Below are 18,572 nucleotides of genomic sequence, written 5' to 3'. Positions count from 1 at the left end.
TCTGGCCTTCGCTTCCCTGGTAGCCCAGAGACGGATACTATTAGCTTGGAGGGACTCAAAGCCCCCGAAGTCGGAGACCTGGCTATCGGACATGGCTAGCTTTCTCTGTTTGGAGAAAATCAAGTTTGCCTTGAGAGGGTCAATGTTAGGGTTCGCCCGGAGGTGGCAACCGTTTACCGACCTCTTGGCGGACAATTAATCGTCAGAAGAGGGGGGGGGGTTAGTTTAGTTTAGAGTAGGGGGTCAATAATGGTGGCACCTGTAAGCGTGGAAGACGGCTTTTGCACTATGTTTATAGGTTCATGTACATTGTTTATTTTGTTGTTGTCAAACCAAAAAAATACCTCAATAAAATGTTTATTTTTTAAAAATGTATTGCATTAGGGCAGCAGGGTGGCGCAGTGATTAGCACTGCTGCCTTACGGCGCCGAGGTCTCCGGTTCAATCCCGCCTCTGGGTCTATGTCCATGTGGGGTTTGCACATTCTCCCCGTGTTTGTGTGGGTTTTGCCTGCACAACACATAATATGCAGGATCGGTGGATTATATACGCTAATTTGCCCCTCAATTGGGAAAAAATGAATTGGGTACTCTAAATTTATTTTTAAAAATATACTGCATTGACCCAGATCTCAGAATCAAAAAAAAGAGTTGTTTGGAGGATCGAGTTTTCTTGCAGGATAGGCTGAGATGTTTCAAAATTGAGTCTTTGTGCTGTACCATTGGAAGGAGATTACAATGGTAATCTCCATTAAGATTAAATGGGAAGCTTCCATTATTAATAGTGACAGGAATTTACAATGGAAAACGTTAGAAGGATGTGCACACTCGTAAATTTCTGTCCTCCATAAAGTAATAGTGTTACATTCTTTGAACAAATTATGGCTCAACCTATTAATTGCAACGCTTTTTATGGTCACCGTTTTATCCATTTAATTTTCTTACACAGGAAATGGAAGAACCTCACCGACGGAAAGTAATGTTTCATTTGCAACCAAACGGCAGGTAAATTCCTTGAACTTGTAATTTGTACACTTTGGTGCTGTGTACTGAAATTAGCTTGTGATCATTTATCGACAAATCTCAAAATATGATTTAAAAATGTTGTTTCATTAATTTTCTGAAGATGGATTAGGAAGGGCTCTTTAGTTAGACTGATAAGTAAAACATGGTGTGGAGATGCCGGCGTTGGACTGGGGTGAGCACAGTCGGAAGTCTTACAAGGTTAAAGTCCAACAGGTTTGTTTTCAATCACTAGCTTTCAGAGCGCAGCTTCTTCCTCAGGTGAATGAAGAATCAGGTGGGTTCCAGAAACACATATATAGACAAAGTCAACGATGCAAGACGATACTTTGAATGCGAGTCTTTGCAGGTAATTAAGTATTTACAGGTCCAGACAGAGTGACTGGAGAGAGGGATATTCACAGGTTAAAGAGGTGTGAGTATTCGCGGGCCAGGTCAGTCGGTAGGATTTCACAAGCCCAGGCCAAATGGTTGGGGGGTGAATGTAATGCGACATAAATCCAAGGTCCCGGTTGAGGGAGTACTCGTGTGCGCGGAACGTGGTTATTAGTTTCTGCTCGGCAATTCTGCATTGTCGCGAGTCCTGAAGGCTGCTTTGGAGAACGCTTGCCCGAAGATCAGAGACTGAATGCCTTTGACTGCTGAATTGTTCCCCGACTGGAAGGGAACATTCCTGCCTGGCGATTGTCGTGTGATGTCCGTTCATTCGTTGTCGCAGCATCTGCGTTGTCTCGCCAATGTACCACGCTTCGGGACATCCTTTCCTGCAGCGTATGAGGTAGACAAGATTGGGCGAGTCGCATGCGTGTGCACCGCATACCTGGTGGGTGTGTTCTCACGTGTAATGATGGTACCCATGTCAATGATCTGGCACGTCTTGCAGAGGTTGCCATGGCAGGGTTGTGTAGTGTCCTGTTCTCCTGAAGGCTGGGTAGTTTGTCTACCTCATAAGCTATTTCTTCTCCTGCTCCCATAGTTGCTAGTCACAAGCAGGTCTTCGAAGAGGCTGGTGAATTGCTTCCACATTTTGTGGGACCCTTCCTCTGATTCCCTGATGGCGAATTTTATTTTTTCTAGTTTTAGGAACTCGGTTAGGTTGGATAGCCAGTCTGAGGCCCTGGATGGCGCTGCAGACCTCCATCTGAGCAGGAGTCTCCGCTGAGCATTCAGGGAGGCAAAGGCCAGGGCGTTGGCCCCTCCCCCCACAAAGAGATCTGGATACTCCGAAGACTGCCACTGAAGCGCATGGCTCCACCTTCACCCACACCACCTTCGACAGGTCCTCAAAGAAGGTGGTAATGAACCCGCTCAGCTTGGGGCAGGGCCAGAACATGTGGGTGCGGTTAGCCAGACCGCCCCTGACACCGTGTGCGTTTAGCCTCCACCTCTGGGAATCACGCTCTTGCGTGACCTGGATGCGCCTTGTGCACCACCTTTAGTCGTTAGACGCAGTCCTGCATTTGAGGAGATGGAGTTTACCCTGTACAGAATGTTGGTCCAGAGTCCTCTCCCAATCTCCACGCCCAGTTCCTCCTCCCATCTTTCCTGTACTTCGTTCAGTGGGGCCGTTACCCCTTCTAACAGTTGTCCATATATGTTAGCGCATTTACCATCCTTGACTAATAGGATGTGTTTGGGTATCTGGGGGAACATGGTGGTCTCCTTGCATAAAAGCCCCGTATCCGCAGTTAGTGGAGTTCATTCCATTTCGGGAGCTGAAGCTTCTCCACTAGTTCCCCTAGGGTTGCCATTTTACATGTCCCCCTTACCGTCAGCCCCCCATCGTCCTTTCTCTACACTTTGTAGGTAGCGTCCATCTTCGCCGGGACAAATCTATGGTTTCTGTAGATGGGGTTTGCAACAGTCATGCCACTGAGTTTGAAGTGGTGTCCGAGCTGGTTTCAGGTCCTTATTGTGGCTATTACCACCGGGCTCCTAGAGTACGTGGCTGGGGCAATGGAAGTGGGGCAGTGCCCAGTGCCAAAGGGATGTCCCAAAACAGGAGGCCTCTTCCATCTGCACTCAGGGCTGGCTGTCCCAACCAGCCCTGCACCCTTGGTGTTTGCTGCGCAGCGGTAGAGTAAGAGGTTCGTCAGAGCCAAACTCTCCATGCGCCACTCTCCTTGTAGGATGGATTTACATATCCTAGGGTTTTTCACCGCCCAGGCGGAGGCCATGATCAGTTTATCCACCTGGTGAAGAAGGATTTGGGGATGAAGATCAGGAGGGATTTGAATAAGAAGTAGGAACCTTGGCAACATGTTCATTTTTATCACCTGCACAATTTCCACCAGGGAGAGTGGGATGAGTTCTATTTCCATTGGTCCCTCTTCACCACCTCCATCTGGCTGGACAGGTTCCACTTATGGAGCCATGCCCAGTCATGAGCAATCTGGATCCCCAGATACCTGAACTTGATTTGGGTGAGTTCGAAAGAAAGAAAAAGAAAAGAAAAAAAAGAAAATCGCTTATTGTCACAAGTAGGCTTCAAATGAAGTTACTGTGAAGAGCCCCTAGTCGCCACATTCCAGCGCCTGTTCGGGGAGGCTGATACGGGAATCGAACCGTGCTGCTGGCCTGCCTTGGTCTGCTTTCAAAGCTAGCGATTTAGCCCTGTGCTAAACATCCCCTGGAACAGCAGCGTCCCCAGTTTTGCCCCCTGCCCGGGGTTCACCAGGAAGAATTTGCTCTCGCTTTAATTTTATACAGAGAAAGTTCTGAACTCCCTTAGGAATTCCATTATCTTGCCCATGCTGGCGAAGAGGTTCAAGATGTAGAGCAACAGGTCATCCGCTAGTGTTAAACATTGTGCTCCTTGTCTTCTCTCTGAATGCCTGTCCATCCCTTCGCTGGTCTAAGACCAGCTGGTCTTAGGGGCTGGTTTAGCTCACAGGGGCTGGTTTAGCTCACAGGGGCTGGTTTAGCTCACAAGGCTAAATCGCTGGCTTTTAAAGCAGACCAAGCAGGCCAGCAGCACGGTTCGATTCCCGTACCAGCCTCCCCGGACAGGCGCCGGAATGTGGCGACTAGGGGCTTTTCACAGTAACTTCATTGAAGCCTACTCGTGACAATAAGCGATTTTCATTTCATAAGAGTGATGGCTAGAGCGAACAGCAACAGGGACAGCGAGGAACCCTGCCTCATGCCTCTGTGCGGCTGGAAGTATTTAGAGCTGGTGATGTTCATCTGTACGCTTACTGTGTTTTATCCATGAGGTGAACATTGGCCCAAACCCAAACCGTTCAAGGGCCTTCATGAGGTACCTCCATTTTATTTGATCAAAGGCCTTCTCAGCATCCAGGGAGATGATCAATGCTGGTGTGGGGTCATAATCCCGTTCAGCAGGCGTCTGATGTTCACCATTAGCTGTCTGTCCTTGACAAACCCGGTTAGATCATTTGTGATTACTTCTGGCAAGCGGCTCTCCAGTTACCTTGCCAGAGCTTTCGCCAGGACTTCAGCATCAGTGTTCAGCAGTGAGATTGGTCTGAATGACCTGCACTCAGTTGGGTCTTGTCTTTTTTTGGGATCAGTGAGCTTGAGGCCTGTGCCAGCATGCGCAGCAACAACCCCCCCCCCCCCCCCCCCCATCAACCCTTGACAGCGATTCCGTCCGGTCCCGGTGTCTTCCCAGACTGTATGGAATTAATGCATTCCATGATCTCTCCAGTCCTAACGATGCTTCCAGTCCTTGTCTCTTTTCCTCCCCCACAACTGGTATGTCCAGCCTGTCGAGGAAATGTTTCATCTTCGAGTCCTCCTCCAAGGAAAAGGTTGCAACGGCTCCGTTGATCTCGTCTGGAACCATGACCTCCCTACCGTTCCTGTCCCTTACCTATGCTGTCTCTCTTGTGGCAGCCTGCTTCCCTCAGCTAGTGTGCCAGTAGGCGGCTTGCCTTGTGCTCATAAAAGGACCCCATGTCAGGGCAGCACGGTGGCGCAGTGGGTTAAGCCCTGCTGCCTCACGGCGCCGAGGTCCCAGGTTCGATCCCGGCTCTGGGTCACTGTCCGTGTGGAGTTTGCACATTCTCCCCGTGTCTGCGTGGGTTTCGCCCCCACAACCCAAAGATGTGCAGGGTAGGTCAATTGGCCACATTAAATTGCCCCTTAATTGGAGAAAATGAATTGGGTATTCTAAAATCATAAAAAAACAAGGACCCCATGTCTGGCGAAGCTGGTTCATTGCTTTCCCAGTGGAGACCAGGTCAAATTCTATTTGTAGTTTTTCTCTCTGCTAACAGGTCCATGGTTGGTCCGTGGAGTACCGTTGACGGACTTCCACTATGGAGTCGATCAGCTGCTGCCTAGCTGCTCTTTCCTTCCTGTCTATAAGAGCCCTATACGCTATTATTTTGTGCCTGATCAGAGCCTCCACGCATGTGGAACCTGAGACCTCTCCACTTTGGTTGCAGGTTACATACCCGTCAATATCTTGTGATATTTTTTCACAGAACGCCTCATCAGTGAGTAGGGCTTTGTCCAGCCTCCATGGGGGGCATTTTGCCAGGCCATCTCCAACCTCATATCCATATAATGTGGTGCATGGTCGGAGATTACTTTTGCAGAATATTCCACCCGCACCATCTTTTTTTTTTCTGTTCTTTTTTTTAATAATTTAGATTATCCAATTATTTTTTCCAATTAAGGGGCACTTTAGTGTGGCCAATCCACCTACTCTGCACATTTTTTGGGTTGTGGGGGCGGAACCTACGCAGACACTGGGAGAATGTGCAAACTCCACACGGACAGTGACCCAGAGCCGATATCGAACCTGGGACCTCAGCGCCATGAGGCAGCTGTGCTAACCACTAGGCCACCGTGCTGCCCTCACCCGCACCATCTTAATCACGACAAAGAGGTTTATGTGGGAGTAGGCTTTGTGGGCGTGGAAGGAGAACTCCTTCTCCCTTGGGTGGTTCTCGCCCCCCCCCCCCCCCCCCCCCCTGTCTGCTCCATGAAGATGGTTAACTCTCTTGCCATTCCTGACTTGGCTCCCATTCTAGAACTGGATTTGTCTGTTTTTGGGTCGTCCCCCCACCCCCCAATAAGTTGGTGAAAGTTGAGGTTGGGCATTTCTGCCATAGCTTTTTTAATGAACTCTGCATCGTCCCAGTTTTGGGAGTATGTATTAATAAGTACAACCGGGGTCCCTTCCAGGATCCTGATAACCATTACGTATCATCCCCCTGGGTCCGTCACCGTGCTATTTGCTGTAAATGCTACATATTTTTTTGAACTGTATGGCCAGCCCTCTTGCCTTCGTGTCAAAAGGCTCCGGATTAGACTCCTGACCCAGCTTTTCCTTACCCTCCGTTACCTTCTCTCTCAAATGCGTCTTCTGCAGAAAAACTATATTGACCCTCAGACATTTTACTTGGGCGAAGACTGGATCTTTTTAGCAGTCAGTTGAATCCCCTCACATTTCAGGCAACCCCTCCCTCTTGGGAGACACGCCCTCCCTCTTCCCATGCACTAGCATGCTCGCTAGTGTGGTGACTCCCCTCCCCTGGGAAAACTGTTCCTACTGTTGACCAGTTTGATTTTCTCTCCCACCCCCCCTCAAACATGTCCCCAAGTATAGTTACCCCCTTCCCCCTTGGTTCGTGTGGGTCCACATTTTCTTTGGTCTCCCTCACTGCTTCTTCCCGAGTCTGTTCTTTTGAACGAACTCATTTGCTGCCTCCGCGTGTTGAAATAAGTTCTTGCTAGGTACAATATGCCGAATCACACTTTATTTTTAAACTTTGGTCCCATTGAACTCTGCCTGCGTTAGGCCAGGTCGGTTCCAATGTCCTGGTATATGTGGGTTGTGTGTCCTTCCCATTGTACGATCGCATGCTCCTCGCCCAGTTCCAAACCAGTTCCTTATCTGGAAATTTGAGAAGTTTCGCTATTATTGCCCGCGGTGGTTCTCCCAACCTGGACTTTTGTTGAAGTGACCTTTGGGCCCGGTCCACTTCTGGGGCTTGGCGAAGCCCTCCTCCCCAACCAATTTCCGAAGCATCTTCGAGACAAATTTCTTTGGGTTCTACCATGGGGAACCTTATCAAATGCCTTACTAACATCCATGTACACTACATCCACTGCTTTACCTTCATCCACTGCTTTACCTTCATCCACGTGCTTGGTCACCTGCTCAAAGAAGTCAATACACTTGTAAGGCAAGACCTACCCCTCACAAATCCGTGCTGACTATCCCTAATCAAGCAGTGTCTTTCCAGATGCTCAGAAATCCTATCCCTCAGTACCCTTTCCATTACTTTGCCTACCACCGAAGTAAGACTAACTGGCCTGTAATTCCCAGGTTATCCCTATTCCCTTTTTTGAACAGGGGGACGACATTCGCCACTCTCCAATCCTCTGGTACCACCCCTGTTGACAGCGAGGACGAAAAGATCATTGCCAACGGCTCTGCAATTTCATTTCTTGCTTCCCATAGAATCCTTGGATATATCCCGTCAGGCCCGGGGACTTGTCTATCCTCAAGTTTTTCAAACTGCCCAACACATCTTCCTTCCTAACAAGTATCTCCTCGAGCTTACCAGTCTGTTTCACACTGTCCTCTCCAACAATATGGCCCCTCTCGTTTGTAAATACTAAAGAAAAATACTTGTTCAAGACCTCTCCTATCTCTTCAGACTCAATACACAATCTCCCGCTACTGTCCTTGATCGGACCTACCCTCGCTCTAGTCATTCTTATATTTTTCACATATGTGTAAAAGGCCTTGGGGTTTTCCTTGATCCTACCCGCCAAAGATTTTTCATACCCTCTCTTAGCTGTCCTAATCCCTTTCTTCAGTTCCCTCCTGGCTATCTTGTATCCCTCCAGTGCCCTGTCTGAACCTTGTTTCTTCAGCCTTACATCAGTCTCCTTCTTCCTCTTAACAAGACATTCAACCTCTCTTGTCAACCATGGTTCCCTCACTCGACCATCTCTTCCCTGCCTGACAGGGACATATATATCAAAAACACGCAGTACCTGTTCCTTGAACAAGTTCCACATTTCACTTGTGTCCTTCCCTGACACCCTATGTTCCCAATTTATGCACTTCAATTCTTGTCTGACAGCATTGTATTTACCCTTCCCCCAATTGTAAACCTTGCCCTGTTGCACGCACTAATCTTGTTGAAACATCTATAACCAGGGACCTCCAACAACCATTTCTGCCCCTCTTCTATCCAAGTTTCTGTGATGGCCACCACATCGTAGTCCCAAGTACCGATCCATGCCTTAAGTTCACCCACCTTATTCCTGATGCTTCTTGCATTTAAATATACACACTTCAACCCATCTCCTTGCCTGCAAGTACTCTCCTTTGTCAGTGTTACCTTCCCCACTGCATCACTATGTGCTTTGGCGTCCTGAATATCGGCTTCCTTAGTTGCTGGACTACAAATCCAGTTCCCATTCCCCTGCCAAATTAGTTTAAACCTCCCGAAGACTACTAGAAAACCTCCCCCCGAGTATAATGGTGCCCCTCTGGTTCAGATGCAACCCGAACTGCTTGTACAGGTCCCACCTTCCGCAGAATGCGCTCCAATTATCCAAATACCTGAAGCCCTCCCTCCTACACCATTCCTGCAGCCACGTGTTCAACTACACTCTCTCCCTATTCCTAGCCTCGCTATCACGTGGTACTGGCAACAAACCAGAGATGACAACTTTGTCTGTCCTGGCCTTCAACTTCCAGCCTAACTCCCTAAAACATTGCTGATAGAAATGTTCTTGCGCTCTTATAGATAACTTGACACTGTTCGGCTCTTGCTATGATCTAAGTGTGGTGACGACACCTGCTCTCTGCACTTGGACTTTTGTTGACTTTCATAAGACTTTGTGGTTTGATACATTCGCCGCCGCAGTTTACAGAAGGTTGAGCTGGCACAGCTGATCACATGTTGGAGCATCTTGTCAATAGTGGCCTTTTGTGAAAAGTGGCTGCCAATGCATGGAAAGGGCTCAACATATTCCTTCAATATATTTGGCACAGGGCTAAATCGCTGGCTTTGAAAGCAGACCAAGGCAGGCCAGCAGCACGGTTCAATTCCCATGCCAGCCTCCCCAAACGGGTGCCGGAATGTGGCGACTAGGGGCTTTTCACAGTAACTTCATTTGAAGCCTACTTGTGACAATAAGTGATTTTCATTTCATTTCATTTCAGTAGAATATTTGGCTGACCAGTTGTGGGTTGATAGGCATTTTATTTTGGTAACATTCAAGACCACAGGTTTTTTTGCATGCTGGATTGAAGAGATTGAGAGCGGTTTGCAAATCTGGACCGGCCATTTGAGACTGTCCATGAGTCTTCCAAAATCCCAAATTTGAAAATTTCAAATTTTCTTTGTTTGTTTGACACCTGGCCCAGTTCCTCTTGACTGCACTTCACCTGCTCACATTCTCAGCCACCTCTACCCATGCCTGTTCTCTAGTCTGCGATATAGTTGCATTTTCTTTATTTTGAACTGAAATTTGGCATTCTCAGAACCCAGATGAAAAGGGGTAAAAGTGCATGGATTTCAAGTCATTGTTTTATTCTCTTGATAATAAATGTGGTATGTGGATGAGTCTTGTGGATCAGAAATCCTTGTGTTTGATTTATCTTTGTTGAATTAATTGATCCAGCCAGAGTGCCGATACAATTATCCTCCATGCCCCAGGAGGAAAAAAATGCCAGCTCCAGTTCCTGATTGTGATTCTTCAGGCACCACACATGCGCCTGTGGATGTCTGGTGGGATGTGATGTGTCCTCCAATCAATTAACCTGCCAACTTACTGTTCCGAGGTTTACCTCTAAAGAATGGCCGCTTGAGCAACGTTTGCTTTATTTTGATACATATATAATTTTTATATAAGTATTATGTGGAACTGATTTGGCAAGTATGTTAGCACAAAATAATGCTTAGACACTTTGAAATAATCTGTAATCATGAATTTTTCCCATTAAGCCTTGATTTTGCTAGAGTGTGGTGTGATTGGTTACTGCAAAACAGATTTTCAAGCCACTCTCGTCCTTGTCTTTAAAAACTGCCTGTATCAATACAAGTTGTTATTCTGTCACAAATGTTTCTAATTTGTAATGTTTTGTATAATATTTTAGAAATGGACAGTTGAAGAAACTGAATGGATTAAACAGGGCATACAAAAGTTTGGAGCAGGAAATTGGGGGAAGATCCTGAAACATTACCCGTTCTGCAATCGTACAAGTGTCATGATTAAAGATCGATGGAGAACAATGAGAAAGCTTGGAATGGCATGAAAAGACGATGCTGACCATTTTAAACCGTTGCACTAATGGCCATATATGAAACGTATAAAACACGTACTGGTCTTGTACTATAGGAGAATTCGGAATCTTCATTTTTCACGGTAGATTGCACTGAATACCAAGTGCTTGATTGAATTTTAGTTCTATTAAGTGTGAATGGTCGTTTGGGAGCCTGTGTGTAAGTCAACTTGCATGCAAGCAGTTTTACCCATGTGCCTGTACTGCACCAACTAAGGAGAATGGAGACATAGCTTTTTTTTTCATCCTTTTCAGTTAAATATTTAGTCCTTGATGTGTTTATGTTAACTTTGTGAACTGTATTAATTTTAATTTGTAATATTTCACATGCAACTGTGCCCAGTTCTTTGACTTGTCAAGAATAATCAACGCCAATAAAAGTGCAGACCCCCCCCCCCCCCCCCCCCCCCCCACTAACCTCTGTAATATTTGGACACTGGTCATCTACAGATAAAATATCAACAGTGTAGAATCTTGTGGAGAAAAAAAAGTCAACCGGTAAAATTGCAGCACCAACTTTACTTACATTTTGAGTGGTTTGTAATTCACTCACACCTGCAACAATTGAGAACTACTGTTTTTTGTTTAGCTTGGTATGAACAAATGTGACGTTCCAGGTAGAGTATCCTACATTGTGATCATTGGTTGTTTTTATTGTCTTTTCTTGCACTAGATTTTCTACAGAATATTTTTACTGTATATACTTGCCTTATTTGTGAGCCCACCATATGCATAGCTGCAGTTTCCTATGAATTATGGGCATTTAATTTTCTTGTTCATAAGAGTATCATACCATTGTTGTATCTTGTTATATTGACATATATTCATAGGAGGAACCCTTTCATTAACTTGTCAGGTGTTGCTTCCTGGAGAATTTAGTTTCTTAGCATAACCATTGGTCACTGTTTCCTGCTCATTGCTTTTGTTTTGTTAGCTTCGTGTTTTTAGCTGTACAGATACTGTCAGTTTTTATCGTATGAGTCTGATATGACACAGCTTTTTTTAAGATTGCATTTTCTTGCCCTATCAAAAATGTAATGAAGAAGAAAATTAAAGGTCAATTCTGCCAACAGAGTCAGAATCAATCGAAATATGTATTAAACTAAATATAATAAAAAGCTTCCAATTAAGTCATTATTTTATGATGGCAGCTCTGAATTTTCTGATCTGGCTGAGATCCCAACACCTGTTGTGGAGTGAGGGGCTTGCCAAAGCATAGTGGTTGGCAATGCTGGTGAACATTTAAAAAAATCTTTTTAACCTTTTCCACTTTGCAATTGAACAACATTAGTGTGACATTGTCTTACTCATTAACAATAGAAAATACATTGGATAGCAGATTCCCATTATTAACATTGCACCTAGAAAATTCAGAATTTTGGAAGGAGGCAGGTTAACATTTTCATTACCTGACGACCAAGAATCCTGCAGAAAATTGGTAATGCTTGGAAAAACTGAGTGATTAATTCAAAGTATTAATTTTGTAGCTGTTTTGGAGTTTTCCAGTTTTTGTATCAGTGTTTTCAAGATCATAAGGATTCCCTCTATTCTTTCCGTGAAAATCATAAATCAGTGACCTAATTTATAATCTCATCAGGAATTCATAGCAAGAGCAAACTGGTGACTAGTTTTAAATTGTAGTCTTTTTTAAAGAAAGTTGTGATATAGAGAGTTTGTAGATGTCGCTAGGTGGACCAGCATTTATTGCCTATCCGTGAGCGCATTTAAGAGTCAACCACATTGCTGTGGGTCTGGAGTCACATGTAGGCCAGACCAGTTAAGGATACCAGATTTCCTTCCCTAAAGGACATTAGTGAACCAAATGGGTTTTTACAGCAATCGACAATGGTTTCATGGTCATCATTAGACTTTTAATTCCAGATGTTTTTTTTTAATTGAGTTCAGATTTCATCATCTGCCATGGGATTCGAACCTGGGTCCCTAGAGCATAACTCTGGGTCTCTGGATTACTAGTCCAGTGTCAATGCCACTACGCCACTGCCTCCATTGCCTCCCCTTCTGTCTCTCAATTAAATATTTTGGTGTGGATGCAAGGTAATTTTCATTGTGACAATAGTCTGCAGGCATTTCTACTAGTAATGGACAGCATGGTGGCACAGCGATTAGCACTGCTGCCTCACAGCGCCAGGAGCCCAGGTTCAATTCTGGATTTGGGTGACTGGAGTTTACACCATCTCCCCGTGACTGCGTGGGTTTCCTCCAGGTACTCCAGTTTCCTCCCACAGTCCAAAGATATGCAGGTTAGATGGGGTTACGGGATAGGGCAGGAGGAGAGTGGACATCGGTGTAGGGTACTCTTTTGGAGGGCTGGTGCAGAGTCAATGGGCTGAAGTGCCTCATGCACTGTAGGGATTCTAATGTGGAGAAATAGGTACAATCCTCTTCTAGTTTAAATTTGTTTGTTTCATAAGGTGCATATTTTATGGCAACATAAAAATGTTTCCAAATTCCTATATTTCAACATTGCTTATTAATACAACAAAGATGTTTGCAAATATAACTAAAACAAGTATAGGTCACTTGTATAGTATGAGCATATATTTGAAGCCTGAAAGGTTGTTTCTGATTTTGTCGCATCATGTCAGTGGAAAATGTCATTAAATATTTGATCAGAATCATCACAATTTAATTTTTAAAAAATATATTGCAACGTCAGTGCATGTTAAAAAATTACTCAATGTTGCATAACGCACCCTTTTCTCCTTTTTAATCTAAAATATATCAACGGTTTAAGATGTTGTTCATACTCTGTTACCTCTAGCTTTGTCTCCAACAATTGAAATCTCTTATCTTTTTGTGCTTTTCAAATATAGGCCATGATTAGAGACCAGTTGAAAATAAATTATATACTTTCACAGTGACATTATATTCCTGTTTTATCTTCTCTTGAGTTATGATGGCAACAATTAATGCTGTGTATTTGTTAAGTTGGAGGGATTTAATATAGGTGTTCAAAATGATGAAAGAATTTTGAACTAAGGCACTTGGATTTACTTAGTGCTTTGTGGTGTCTTTAGAACATCCCAAATCACTTCAAAGATGAAGGATTAGTTACATTTTGAATTAAATTATGTAAGCAAATTCAACAGCCAATTTTCACACACCAAAAGCCCAGATATACAAATGATGAATAATTTAACTTATTGGCATTCATTGAACTAGTACTGTGACAAGACTCGGCATGACCTGGGGGGAAAGTAACTTAAATTGTTAACCAGTTCAACCCCCCACCTATTTGTACATCTTTGGGAGTAGCACACCCAGAGCCCAGGATTGATATCTCCCAGTCTTATTGCTGAGACTGTAACCATTGCACAGTCTTGTATGCAATTGCAGCTGTTGCTTATTGGCCGGCAAACCACCCCCACCCCTCGGTGCTACAGCTTTAACTTACAAATTTCTTACAATGCTGTGCGGGGGAGGTTTGTTATCAATGATTAACTGGCAATATGTTCATAGATCCAACATGTTCCCAATTCCTGGGTTTTGCGTTAATTTCATTGATTTACAATTTAATACAATTCAGGCAGATTTCAGTTTGGTTACAAACCAAATAGAAATTGCCATTTTCTGCAGCCCCTGCTGACTGAGACCTGCGAATCCTGCGATCATCGAGCTACTGCAAGACTGATCTTGGCAGTGAAGTTCCCTCTCCCCACTCCCTGCAATTGACTATCTTGCTGACCTAACCAGAGTTCACCCATGAAGACTAGCCATTTGGCTGAGCTATTGAAGGGTTTTGAGTATTGGGGCTAATTTGATTTCCTCGCAATTGCCCAGCTTTCAAACTCCAGTTGTGTTGGATTTTAATTGAGAATGATTCTGATCTAATTTGGCCATTTTCTTACTAGTACAGGGTACTGGGCAGTGCTGGCTTACGTTCACCTCTGGCCCTACATCCTTTTATAAACTGGACCAGTCCACCATCCTATGTCAGATTAAAGAACATCTCTTTATTGCTGGTTTTTTTTATTTGCCCACTCTCAAGTAACTATGCTGCACACTTATTCTTGGGATGTGAGTGGCACTAATTAAAAAAAAAAAGAAATTTAGAGTACCTAATTATTTTTTCCCAATTAACGGGCAATTTAGCGTGGCCATTCCACATAGCCTGCACATCTTTGGGTTGTGGGGGCGAGCCCCACGCAACTCCGGTGTTTTTGCAAATTCACCACTCTTCTTAGAATTCCCCCTATACCAAAAAGGGCCAATATTCTAAATGGTGAACAGGGATTCTCACTCCCTGACTCCGATGCAGGCTTCAGTGGGTGCTATTCAGGTCAAACTATCTTTTCAAGTTATCCCCCGGTATAACCCATACCTTCACCGAAGAATTTTACCTACTTACCCCTTAATAGCATCGATGTCCTGGGTCCTGCGTTATTAAGGAAGTGAAGTAAGCTAATAACCACTTTTTCAGGTTAAGTTATTTTGTTATTATACTTTTTTTTATAAGTTGCAAACACTTTCTTTACAGAAAGGTAAACAGATTAGTGATTTTGGATGCTGTCTGGTTGGTTGTGGGGACCTTCAGACCCACCTTAACATTTTAACTTTAAATCCTAGCCTTCTTTAGATCTATTACAGTTTACACTCGGCTGCTTGCCTTGCCTTGCCTTTCCCATGACCGAGTTCTCTCTCTCTCGCTCCTCCTCTTCTCTCCTGATGCTTGTTCTCTGTTTTCTGTCCTCCTTTCTCTGTGCTCCGTTCTGACATCTCCAGCTGCTGCTCCCTCGCGTTCTGCTCTCCTGATTGCTGCTGCCTCGTGGGTGGGGGGGAGGAGCCCGCACTTGATACTTTTTTGGCGGGAAAAATCGGGACCTCTGATAGGGGATGGGCTACGGGGCTTAAAGGGGCATGGTGGGCTACGGGGCTTAAAGGGGCATGGTGGGGGGAGGGCCTGAGCGCTGGGGCGGGAGACAGGCGCCAAGGGCAGGGAAAGTGTCTTATTTAAAATGTTTATTCTTTCCCTGTACCCTCTCAGACCAGATATTGCCAGACTTCAATGTTTCAAATGACACCTTTTCTGTATTTTCCAGAACACCCCGTCTTGACATTTGAAACATCTATAATTCGGTTTATTGTCCTCCCATCCAATTGTACTAACATACATCCCCGATCTTTGTCATTTGTATGCATATCACAGACCAGTGTCAGTAAGAGTCTTGTTTTCCGTTCCAGTCCAATTACCGTGAACCATAGCCATAGCCGCTCAGGAAGGTAACACAATAGCTTTCCGTGTGTTCCACTACCTCCAAAGCATTTTACTTCCTTGGGATAGCAGCACCGTATAAGCTTCCTCATGTCCCTTAGAACCAGCACACAACTCAGTTCATCAGTAACCAAACAGATCTTTTGTCCATCACTGGCTGTTACGTGCCCCATTTTTCCGTCGTCCAAATTGTTTTCCATTTCTGATTGGAATGGGGTAATTGTGATATCCTGTACCACCCACTGATCCCCTTGTTTTATTAATTTAAAATGTTCAATTAATCCTGCTTGTATTCCTAACTTCCCCATTAATGTCTAACATTGTCGTGAATCATTTATGTCTGCCAACCCCTGGTTTACATGAGAAAATATCTTTCTGACAAAGTGTATATTTTCCATTACAGCATTTGCAAAACCACATTGAACCGTCTTTTTTTTCAAACAAATTCTCCCTATTGTTAAATACATAGTAAAAATTTTAAGTCTTATCTTAACACATTACTCATTACCTAACCACACAAATAGACTGTGTGTTACAACTTTACATATTTTCAACTGTTAACAAAATTTAATATCAATATCGAAACATTCCTTCTTGGCTTTGGGAACAATAATTATTACATACTAAATATGGCATATAAACAGCATCAATATTATTTGTAATATACTATATAGTTAAATCAAGAAAACACACTAAACTACCCCTCTATTAAAACATTCACACAGTTTAGAAATGCGGATCAAGTTCTTTAACGACACACATACCCCCTTATCATATATATATATATAAAACAGTCCCTATCAATTTACATTAAATTTTTTTTATTTTTTATAACGATTACAGCTCTTCAATGCAATATTGTTTTGCTGCATTGGTAACAATTTTCCCGCCGTGGTATCAAGCTACAAAAATTCTTAAGCTACTGTCATTTATCATATTGGGGTTCCTCGTCAGTCGCTGTTATCTGCTGAGACCCTTAATAATTCCACCGCGTAGTACATACTCCATGGAGACCGCAGATCACCCATCAGCTAATGTCCAGTTAGAGATGTCTGACCGGAGGTTTCACTGTCCAGTTATAATTTGATATTTTGATTTGTTTCTAACCCGTAAAGTTTTCCTCCGGGTTCTGTCATTTAATTCCCTCAAATATGTAGCCAATTGTATCATTAGTTTCCCCCCCAATCCTGTCTAAAAGATTCCTCTCTGGAGTGTAGTTCTCTTCCTTCTTGTGAACTGGTTCGTTATTTATTTTTTCCATCTGAAAATCAAATGAACAGATCAAGGGTGGAGAGGGCCCTATTCTTTAATTTGTACTTTCTATTTTCATTTGGATTATCCCAGAAGTTCCCTCTCCAGGACTTCCGGATTTCTTTTGCCACCATTTCTTTTTGAACTGGTTTATTTTCCTTATCATTGATGTACATCATACAATTAAGGCCTGTTAAGCCTCCTCCTTCTGTCATTGCACCCCTGAGTGAGAAATTGTGATACAATTTATTTTGCTCCAGATACCATGCTTCTCTAATTCAACTGTATGTGTACCCAGAATCTGAACAATCTTGTCTTTACATTTTACAGCTTCATAGATTATTTTCCCTGCAGTCTCAGTGGGTAGCTTCACCCAAATTTCCTCTGTATTATCAATTGGTTTTAATATCTTTATTTTCTAAAGCTCCTTCTTCAAGGTATTTAGCATTCTAAACATCATTATTTCTGCATATGACTTTGTGTGATCGCCAGGCACTAGGACCCTGCGGAGCCATGCAGTTTCAATTTCAACGCAGAAATTTCAAAGTCTGCAAAGCAGCTGCCTGCTGCCCAACACAAACTCTTTATCTGTTTATTCTGAGACCAATTTAGTTCTGAACATACTGATTCACTATCCCATAATACTGATCACATTTCTACCTATTTATAACTTCCAATTTATGTGAAAATCGGCTTTACAAAATACAACATTTTTTTTAAAAATACAAACATTAAAGGAAATTCACAATTCCTTATTAGACATACACACACACATTCATCCACTCAGATCTTGGATCTCTACTCTGTAGGATTTCACAAATCCTTATTAAACACACACATACACATTTATCCACTGAGATCTTGGACCTCTATTCTGTAGGGTTTTAGTTATTCTTAACAAAATTTTGAGACCCCTCCATGCGGTTAAGTTTCACTTCTGCAGGAGTTTTTTTGCCTGTTAAGCTTTTCTACTCTTGTTTCATTGTTTCAACTCTCTTGACCATGTTTCAGAGCAAGAGGATTATTCTCATTGCCATTTGTCGGAATTCAAGTTCTGTTCCTGGTTGTCCCTTTCAGTTGCAATCTGAAATTAAGGATAAGTACCCTTTCTGGGCCCTATCCAAGGCTGACTAAGGCACTATCTTCCTGTTTTAGTTAAGGGTCGATTGGTTATTGGTCTCTGAATTCTAGGCGTCCCCATTTTCCAGAAGATTTTCCGCACAATCTGCCTTACTCTAAGGATGATTTATTTTTTGGCCTCCTTTTACCAGTAATGGATGCAAGATTTTTAGTGCTGTCACCAAGATGTCTTGCAGACTTTCACTCAGGGTCAGCATCTTCTAGTCTGCTGATTCACACCCAACCTGAGTTTCAGTCCCCTCGATCCACAGAATATCCTTTCCAGACTAAACTCGGCAGGTAAAGTCTGACTCACACATAGACCAGAAACTTCTAATATTCTAGCCTTTGTGCCGGTTAGAAACTTCTAATATTCCAACCGTTTCTTGGGAACTATAAACTTCTAATATTCTAGCCCCTACTCTAGCCCCCATTCTGCTCAGCTAGAAACTTCTAATATTCCAGCCTCGCTTTACCTAGAAACTTCTAATATTCTAGGCCTCCAAGCTGGATGCCATGGAGAAAGCAAAAAAAAACAGGCTGGGCGTAATTATGGGCTTCTGCCCCACGTTGGGTGCCATGTTTTTGTAAATTCACCACTCTGTCTTAGAATTCCCCCTATACCAAAAAGGGCCGATATTCCAAATGGTGAACAGGGATTCTC

At 43.6% G+C, this 18,572-nt stretch overlaps 1 protein-coding gene across 3 annotated transcripts in view; it reads left to right on the top strand.

The window, feature by feature from the left end:
* The window catches only part of LOC119971186 (telomeric repeat-binding factor 2-like), a 62,851-nt gene extending 51,409 nt beyond the window's left edge, over positions 1 to 11,442 (top strand). For all 3 annotated transcript variants that reach the window (XM_038806393.1, XM_038806391.1, XM_038806389.1), the window contains 2 exons: positions 949 to 1,004; positions 10,120 to 11,442. In XM_038806393.1, coding sequence (XP_038662321.1) covers positions 949 to 1,004; positions 10,120 to 10,278 — 215 coding nt within the window. In that variant the 3' untranslated portion in view covers positions 10,279 to 11,442. The remainder of the gene's footprint in view (positions 1 to 948; positions 1,005 to 10,119) is intronic.
* The last annotated feature ends 7,130 nt before the right edge of the window (positions 11,443 to 18,572 follow it).

This window comes from Scyliorhinus canicula, chromosome 9 (genome assembly GCF_902713615.1).
Source record: "Scyliorhinus canicula chromosome 9, sScyCan1.1, whole genome shotgun sequence".
NCBI lineage: Eukaryota > Metazoa > Chordata > Chondrichthyes > Carcharhiniformes > Scyliorhinidae > Scyliorhinus > Scyliorhinus canicula.
The sequence above is the reverse complement of the archived record's forward strand: the minus strand, read 5'-3'. Positions and strand labels throughout refer to the sequence as shown.